Consider the following 9190-nt stretch of genomic DNA (forward strand, 5'->3'; position numbering starts at 1 on the left):
TCTGCCCAGTAAGAGAAGCAGAGGTGTCCTGCCCACCATCCTTTTCCTTCCCCTTCATCTATATTATTAGCATCCTTTGGGGACTTGGATCTGGTGTTAGGCCATGCAGTTGGGCAGTGGCAAACTCTTCCATCCTCAGCCTTGCTTAAAGCTGGCTTGTCCCCCGAATCCTCCTTATATCCATGGCCTTGTTTCTGTACCTTGAGTATTGGGGGTAGGACATGGGCATAGGAGTAGGATAACCTCCCCCAGTACACTCACACCTTCAGCCCTATCCTCCCTGGCTTAACTATTGGATATAGAGTAAAATAAGTGGCTGGCTGACAAGGATTTTCATTTCCTACCTGAGAGAAGAATCTAGCTTTTTACTAGAGGCCATCAGTTTCTTGAAGAGCCCATGTGCTATGTTGGGAGTAAGAGCGCGAAACCTAGGCTTATACAGATTGTGTATTGCACAACTTCCAGGGACACTATTCACCTCATAGTCATTGTGTGGATAGTTACTATGATAGTTTTCTCATAAATGTCAGTCATCTTGAGGAAGGGGTGCTTTTTTTTTTCTTTTTTCTTCTTTTTTTTTTTTTGTGTGTGAGACAAGGTCTGGCTCTATCACCCTGGCTGGAGTGCAGTGGTGCAATCTCAGCTCACTGCAACCTCCGCATTCTGGGCTCAAGCCATTCTTCCAGCTCAGGCTCCAGAATAGCTGGGACAACAGACGCATGCTACCATGCCTGGCTAATTTTTGTATTTTTAGTAGAGACGGGGTTTTGCCATGTTGCCTGGGCTGGTCATGAACTCCTGAGCTCAAGTGATCCACCTGCCTTGGACTCCCAAAATGATGGAATTACTGGGGTGAGCCACGACACGCAGCCATCTTTTTTTGGAGGGGGGTGGGTCTCTGTCACCCAGGTTAGAGTGCAGTGGCATGATCTTAGCTCACTACAGCCTTGAACTCTTGCACCCAAGTGATCCTCTTTCCTCAGCCTCCTGAGTACCTAAGACTACAGGCATGTACCACCATCTCCCACTAATTGATGTTTTTTTTTGAAACGGGGTCTCACTATGTTGACCAGGTTGGTCTTCAACTCATGGCCTCAAGCAGTCCTTGCCTCAGGAGTGAGCCACTGTGCCTGGCCTGGTTTTTTCTAACACACACAAAGTTGCTATGAGTACTAGCCATAGAGTGGGGTGAGGGGGGGGTGAGTATGAAACACAAAGTGTAGATTCCACAAATACTTGCAAAGCACCCTTCTGTAGAGTAGGCACTTAACCTTGGAGATACATGATAGATATGTGTGTGCTTAAGATTGCTTTGTCTAGTAAGGTGCCAGATAATTCTAATACTGTTCTACTACTGCAGTTAAGTAATGGTTCTTGAGGGAACACAGGTGGGCAGTGTTGGGACATCAAGGAAGGCTTCTTAGAAGAAATGACTTCTAAACAAAAGAAAATGGATGTGGTGCCTCTGAGATGAGATCTGGGTGGCTGAAAATGGAGCCCCAGGAGTCCAGAGAGGGAGAAAGCTGGAGAGGTGCCTAGATGGACGGTTAAGGGAAGTGATCCTCACCTCTTACAAAGACTTTTGAGTGTCCACTGCCCTTCAGCAGCTTCCAACTGACAAGTTATTCATTTGAAAAGCAGCAGCTATTAGATGCCTGGCAAAGAAGAGAAGGGGAAAAAAGTTGGAAGTCCTAAACCAGACAATAAGTACCAAGCTCTGTTCCTCGTTCTGGGGAAGTTCCAAAGGAGACTGTAAAGTTGGTAGAGAAATGGGCCCCTGGTATCCTCACCTCCCAGTCCTGCTTAATGCTGAGTGTGAGGAGAGATGGAAGTCGGGGAGATCTGGGGAGGACCACAGAGAAGGGAGGCTCTGGTTGTATGCCCAAAGGGCTTGGCTGGTCTTGGGCAGAAATTGGAACCCATACTTCCTGGATGACAGCGGAGGGCATGGCCTGCCAGGGTAGGCTTTGAGAGAGTAAAAATTCCAATTCAAGTATCAGAGGAGAGTGGTTTGGTTCCAAGTTTAGGCTTGGAGGTAGAAGGATGTTTAGGCAGCCAAGGACTGTAAAGCTACAAGGATTTCCTAGGCAGGTGTCTGCCTGGTTTCCAGGATGGGACACACTTCAGTCACAAAATGGACCAGCAGTGACCGGCTAGATCCCCCGCCCGGGTGGGAGGGGGTGGGGCGGTCTTGGGAGAAGGGCGGAGGGCGGGGCCAGGGGCCACTTAAGGCGGAGTCCGGAGTCCGGAGTCCGGGCGTTCTGGCAGCACCAGAGTCCTGCAGCAGAGACGGGCTGGGCTGGCAGTGACCCACGACCCCCCTTCCCTGCTATGATGGTTTGTCAGTAGCAGGTCCTAGACACCCCCCCCCCTCCCCGCTCCCGGGGCACGTGGGCAGAGCTAGCAGCAGCCAGGTGCACGGAGCCACAAGAGCTCTAGGGCACTCTGGGGGCAGCTCTGCCTGCTGCCCTCTCTGGTGCCTGTGGAAATGCCTAACTGACAGGAGAGTTAGTGAGGACAAGAACGCTCCCTTTTGGCCGAGGTCCGGTGTATCCATGGCTCTCCTGACCAATCTACTGCCCCTATGCTGCTTGGCATTTCTGGCGCTGCCAGCCCAGAGCTGCGGGCCGGGCCGGGGGCCGGTTGGTCGGCGCCGCTATGCGCGCAAGCAGCTCGTGCCGCTGCTCTACAAGCAATTTGTCCCCGGCGTGCCAGAGCGGACCCTGGGCGCCAGTGGGCCAGCCGAGGGGAGGGTGACGAGGGGCTCCGAGCGCTTCCGGGACCTCGTGCCCAACTACAACCCCGACATCATCTTCAAGGATGAGGAGAACAGTGGTGCCGACCGCCTGATGACTGAGGTAAGGAGGGCCTCTCCCTACCTGCGCCCGGGCACTGTCAGCTCCTCCGTTTTCCTATGGCAGCCCAGGAGGGTGAGTCCAGCTTCACCTACAGAGACTTTAGCCTTAGAGTTTCCCTTGTCACCAGCCCCAGGGGAAAAAAAAATCCTTGCTGGCTGGACAGAATGGTTAGGAGGGATCCCGACTAGAATAGTCTGGGATGGGGAGGGGAGGAGGGACTGACTAGTGAGAGTGAAGCTGGGAGAGGCAGCGAGGGCGGGGAAAGGAGGATGGCGGCAGGCGAGACGGGAAATGGCTGAGGCGTGGACCGGGGGTCAGCCACCCAGCCAGGCAGGAAGGGCTGGGGTGAGCTGGGGGCCAGGAGCTGGCTAGGCAGCAGACAGAAGCCTGGCTCCTGACCTGATTGTAGAAAAGCTCTGTGGGCCGAAAAGAAGAGACTGAAAAGGGCTGGGACAGGGGTGGCCAAGGGTCAGGTCACCAGACCATCTACCTGAGGAGGGGCTGGGCAGACATTGCTTTTGGCATGGGAAACGTGTCCTAGAACCAGGACACATCTATTCTAGGGTCTATCCTAGGGTCTAAACGATAATCTTGAGGTTAAAAAGTCATCTGCAGTGAGAATAACAGATGGACCCACCTGAGAATCAGAGGGCTCCTAAGTCTTCCAAGCTCTGCCTATCTCAGGGGCTTTCCTTGAAATTACATAATTAGGATAAATTCAACTACCATTTTTGAGCATTGGAACCACCTAGAGTGAGGTGGACAATGCCTTGGAAGAGAAGGACCACCTCTGGCCAGTGATTTATTTTTTATTTTTTGTAGAGACGGGGTCTTGCCATGTTGCCTAGGCTAGTCTTGAACTCCTGAGCTCAAGGGATCCTCCCGCCTCGGCCTCCCAAAGTGCTGGATTACACGTGTGAGCCACTTCATCTAGCCTGGCCGGTGATCTTGAATGTTAGAACTGAAAGAAAACTTGGGAGATCACATTCCTCCAACCCTCCCCACCCCCACTGCCACCCTCATTTTACATCTGAGAGCTGGACTTCCCCCAGGAGGAAAAGCAATTTAAACTCTTACAATTTAAAGTGGCATGGCTGGGACTAGAATTCAGGACTCCTGATTCTAAGCCCTATATACTTTCCATTACACCACCTAATTGTGTATGGAGTGGGGAGGTGGGGGGAGAGGGAGGGGTACGGATTTCCTCTGATTAATTGCCATAGTTTTCCAGGTTACTTTGTTAGGAAAACCTGTCCAGGGGAGAAATAATTCCTTTTGCTTCTGCCCTGAAGCCTTCCTCCTACCTAGAGACGGGAAAAGGGGCATTCCTTCTTTCCTCCTTGGCCGTGGAACATTGTGGCCCTTTCCTCTGGTTGCCACCTGCAGCAGAGTGGGCAGAACAAGGGACAGGCTCAGGAGGGGCTCCGACAGGCCTGGGAGCCCCCTCAGTCTTACTTATCTCCCACACCCTGGCTGCAAAAGGCCTCCATTGAGTTGGCTCTGCACTGGGCTGCTGCCCCCGCAGGTCAGGGCCTCAGGGCCTCCTTAGGGGACGAAAAGACAAAGTTGGAAGGAGCTACCACTTTTCCTGTTTTCCCCCCACCCACCCCCAACTCTGCGGGGTGGAGGTGACTAGAAAAGGAGAGGGGAAAAGTGTCTTTCTGTTAGGAGAAAACCAAGTCCGAGGTGAGAGGTCGGAGGGGAAAGAAAAAAAGGAAGCTGTCGCTCTGCGCCTCCTCCCGCGGTGGCCCTGCTATGGTGCGCGCCAAGGTCTCCCGCTCCCAGGCTGGAGCGGCCAAGATAACTGTGGTCTCACTCCCCCAGGTGCCGGCTTCCAGCCGCAGCTTCTTTTCCTCTTCTCCACTCTCACCCTGCAGGGGGCTCCCCAGATCCGCACAAGGAGAGCGTTATTCTCAGGTGCTACTCCCACGCTCTTCTGGGCTGCATCTAGAGCAGAGATGGGAGAGATAGGGGCTCTCCGGACTGGCAGAGCCTTAGCTGGAACTGGGAAGACTGGCCGCGCGGGGGGAGGGGACCTAGCCGGACGGAGCAGGGTTGGGGGGCGCGGCTTTCTGCCCTTTCCTCTCCCTGAGCCGGGGCGGCTGAAAAGCGCCTTTGTGGCCGGAGCTGCTGAGTCCGCTTCTCCCAGCGCGTCCCCGGCCTGGGCTCAGGATTCTCGCTCGGTTAAGTCATCCCGGAGAATGGCCATTGTACTTCGCGCAACCCCCGCTACCCCAATCCTTTTTCCAGCAGCCTTGATCCCGCACAGCTCCTCTTGGGCACCTCTGTGGGGGGCACCCAGAGCACGAAGGGTTAATGCTAGGGGCCGAAAGGAGGAGGAGGAAGGAAGGAAGGAAGCGATGCCCGGTGCCAGGGAAGGCAATGAAACAAAAGATGAATCAGGCGGAGGGAGGGGAGCCGGTGCCTGGGGCGGGGGCCAGGCTCAAACAGGGGCTCCCCGGGAGCAACCAGGCCCTCCCTGACCACGCTTCCATTCGCCCTCCTAACTCTGGCCTTTTCCCAGGTTGAGCCGCTGTCCCAGAACCAATAGGGGTGAGGGACGGACATTAAAAATGGGGAAGGAGCTGGGTATGGGCACCCCCTCTCAACCTCAGAGGTGACCCCACAGTTCTCCAACGACGTCCTGGGAACGGAGTGCAGATTGGCGACTACCATCGACTCAGATTCTCATTTCTCCAGGACACTCAAAAGCTGGGAGGGGGAGGAGTGGGGCCGGAATAACAAAGAATCAACCCTCCTATCCAAGTCCCTTTTGCCCCCAGGGTGGTGGTGGGGAGACTGACTCCTTTATTCCCCGCCAGCGTTGTAAGGAGCGGGTGAACGCTTTGGCCATTGCCGTGATGAACATGTGGCCCGGAGTGCGCCTACGAGTGACTGAGGGCTGGGACGAGGACGGCCACCACGCTCAGGATTCACTCCACTACGAAGGCCGTGCTTTGGACATCACCACGTCTGACCGCGACCGCAACAAGTATGGGTTGCTGGCGCGCCTCGCAGTGGAAGCTGGCTTCGACTGGGTCTACTACGAGTCCCGCAACCACGTCCACGTGTCGGTCAAAGCTGGTACAGTAGGAGGAGGGTGGTAAAATCCGCCCAAAGGGGGCTCCCTCCGGGAAACTGAGTCTGCAATAGTCCTGTTGCCACCCTAGGGGAGACCAAGCGGGCTTTAGTGTTGAAAACCACCCGTCCAGGCCGAGGCGGTGCCTCACGCCTCTAATGCCAGCACTTTGGGAGGCCAAGGTGGGCGGATCACTTGAGGTCAGGAGTTCGAGATCAGCCTAGCCAACATAGTGAAATCTCGTCTCTATTATAAATACGAAAATTAATCGGGCGTGGTGGTGCATGCGTGTAATCCCGGCTACTCGTGAGGCTGAGGCAAGAGAATCGCTTGAACCCGGGAGGTAGAAGTTGCAATGAGCCGAGATGGCGCCACTGCACTCCATCTACTGGGCGACAGAGCGAGACCCTATCTCAAAATAAATAAATAAATACATACATAGAAAAGAGAAGAAAAAGGAAAAGAAAAGAAAGAAAAACCACCCTTCCTTTTCTGCCCAGGTCGGGGCCAGTCAGATTAATGGGAAATTGTGTTGTCCATGACTGGCGATATCTGCGCTGGCCTTGAGAATCATTCTGGAACCGCTGGTCTTGATTCAATCCTCCCTGTGGTTGTTCCCTGCAGATAACTCACTGGCGGTCCGGGCGGGCGGCTGCTTTCCGGGAAATGCAACTGTGCGCCTGTGGAGCGGCGAGCGGAAGGGGCTGCGGGAACTGCACCGCGGAGACTGGGTTTTGGCGGCCGATGCGTCAGGCCGGGTGGTGCCCACGCCGGTGCTGCTCTTCCTGGACCGGGACTTGCAGCGCCGGGCTTCATTTGTGGCTGTGGAGACCGAGTGGCCCCCACGCAAACTGTTGCTCACGCCCTGGCACCTGGTGTTTGCCGCTCGAGGGCCGGCGCCCGCGCCAGGCGACTTTGCACCGGTGTTCGCGCGCCGGCTACGCGCTGGGGACTCGGTGCTGGCGCCCGGCGGGGACGCGCTTCGGCCAGCGCGCGTGGCCCGTGTGGCGCGGGAGGAAGCCGTGGGCGTGTTCGCGCCGCTCACCGCGCACGGGACGCTGCTGGTGAACGATGTCCTGGCCTCGTGCTACGCGGTTCTGGAGAGTCACCAGTGGGCGCACCGCGCTTTTGCCCCCTTGCGACTGCTGCACGCGCTAGGGGCGCTGCTCCCCGGCGGGGCGGTCCAGCCGACTGGCATGCATTGGTACTCTCGGCTCCTCTACCGCTTAGCGGAGGAGCTGCTGGGCTGAGCGTCCCAGCCATAGAAACCTCGAAGCGCCCGAGGAAACGAGGGCCTGCTGGCTGAGACATGGGGGTGTGGGCAGCGGACGATGCCGACTGGAAGGGAGGGAGAGGGAGGGGGAGGGAGAAAATGGGGCTATGCCTGGCTTAGGGGCAACCTCGTACTGAGAGGAGGTGATCCCGGGTCCTAGGTAGGTAGGGCTGATGGTGCGCACTCCTTAAAGAGGACTATTTAGCCTCTCCCCCAGTGCCTCAGCCCCACCCGATAATTTTATTTTATTTCTTATTTATAAATTGTAATATAATGATTCCCTTGCCCAGCTTGCCAAGGTGAGGGGCTGGGGCATGGCATTAACACTGTCTGACACAGCCAGCCAGTCTGACATCTGACATTTTCCTACAAGGTGGGCTAATAAAGGGAAGGCTTTCAGGAGCTTACTGGAAAACACTTTCATTCAGAGGGTGATTCACCTCCAGAGAGGGGGAGAAAGGTGGCCAACCTGAGTTAACACCTTACTTCCGGCTCCCCCTCCTTCCTCAGCAGGGTCTTTGGGACCCTCTTCCTCCCTTCAGAAGGGGCATCCCAACCCATAAGCAACAGAGCCCACAAGAGTCATACCCTTTTCCAGGCTGCTGTTTCCTTCTCCCACCCAGAGGGGACCAGCATTTCGCTCCTGCGGCTGAAGGGGCCAGGGTTGTCCCGGGTGGGAAAGACTGTGCACACCCCTTCTCTGTTTATAGGGGCTCCAGCAGGGGCTCAGGCCCCTGTGAGTACTGATACTGAAAGCATCTAGTCCCCTATAGTTAGCCAGTAGTCCTGGTCCCCATCCTACCCTGGTAGCAGAGCCTGAATGGGGTGGATGTTTTTTCTGATATGCCACTGGGCCAACTGATGATCCATGGGAAATCTGGCTAATAATTTGCAATCGTCACATAGTCATGGCCTGAAAAAGGAAGGGGGACACGGTAAGATGCTGGAATATTTCCTTACTGAAGGGCTGCTGAGAGAGAGAGAATGGGTTCAGCCTGGGTGTATGTGGGGGAAGTAGATTCCCTAAACAAGGGCATATCAGCATTATAACCCGAGCTCCCCTCCTGATCGCTGGCCCTGATTGGCTTGGTCTTCAGCGCCTCCTCCTCCCTCTCCCATTATCACCAGCTCTACTTCCCTTGCCTGGGTGTTTTTGGAACCTTTAGGTTCCAACGCAGTAGACACCTGGAATCCAGGCAGGCAGGTGCCCCTGAGTTAGGAATGGAAGCTCTGGAGGAAGCTGGGCTGCTCCAGAAGGGAAGTGTCTTGGGTGGAGGTGAGGCGGGGAGGAGGAAATAGTCGGGGGTTGTTGGTACCACCCGGAGCTTTCCCTTGCCGGTAGCCGCTGTGCGCTCCCACCGCACAGGGTCCCTGCTATACACCGCCCTCTGGTGGCCTTCAAGAGAATTCTAGGCCTATGCATATGGTTCTCTGGAACGGAAGGAAAGTGGTCTCAGACATGGAAGGGTGTACTGGACCTGCGCAAAGGAGCCCGCTCCCAGGAGGGAGAGATGATGGGTGGGCCTTGTTAAGCTGCCAGCGCTGAGTCACACATATCAGGAGCTGTCAAGGAGTCCACCTGCTTCTCCTTGGGAAAGTCCTTCCAAACCATGGCACTTTTACATCCCTCCTGCCTAGTTTAGCTCTGTGGTTCCTGGCAGCTGCAGATGCCCTACTAGTATACCTGTAGTAGCCCAGACTTCCTTATATATCAAAGTTGCCGCCTCATGTCCCTCACCCTCATGACCCTTGAGTTCAATTGTCAAAGAGGTGAAAGCATAATAGGGTTCCAGGTAGTGCTTGATAAAGGCAATATTTGGAAGCAGGCCAAGTTTATCTTTGGTGTCCTTCCACCCACCGCTGCCCTCAACCCACGCTGAGGCTCTGTTGCCACCTTTGTTTTTCCGTGCCTCAGAAACACATCCCAAGCTGTGGACCTTTCCTACTTTCTAAACCTGCCCTTGTCTCTTTTTATCAGAT

General features: G+C 55.3%; 1 protein-coding gene across 1 annotated transcript; it reads left to right on the forward strand.

Moving 5' to 3' along the window:
• The first annotated feature begins 2243 nt into the window (after positions 1 to 2243).
• On the forward strand, positions 2244 to 7612 carry DHH (desert hedgehog signaling molecule). Its single transcript, XM_055295016.2, has 3 exons — positions 2244 to 2858; positions 5681 to 5942; positions 6562 to 7612. The coding sequence occupies exons 1-3, from the start codon at positions 2556 to 2558 to the stop codon at positions 7185 to 7187; spliced, it is 1191 nt and encodes a 396-aa protein (XP_055150991.2). The 5' UTR covers positions 2244 to 2555; the 3' UTR covers positions 7188 to 7612.
• Positions 7613 to 9190: the final 1578 nt, after the last annotated feature.

Source organism: Symphalangus syndactylus, chromosome 10 (genome assembly GCF_028878055.3).
Source record: "Symphalangus syndactylus isolate Jambi chromosome 10, NHGRI_mSymSyn1-v2.1_pri, whole genome shotgun sequence".
Taxonomy (NCBI): Eukaryota; Metazoa; Chordata; class Mammalia; order Primates; family Hylobatidae; genus Symphalangus; species Symphalangus syndactylus.

Coding starts and splice junctions, on each gene's coding strand:
- DHH (XM_055295016.2), top strand. CDS start 2,556: ATGGCTCTCCTGACCAATCTACTGCCCCTATGCTGCTTGGCATTTCTG. Junction 2,859..5,680: donor CCGACCGCCTGATGACTGAG/GTAAGGAGGGCC, acceptor ATTCCCCGCCAG/CGTTGTAAGGAGCGGGTGAA. Junction 5,943..6,561: donor CCACGTGTCGGTCAAAGCTG/GTACAGTAGGAG, acceptor TGTTCCCTGCAG/ATAACTCACTGGCGGTCCGG.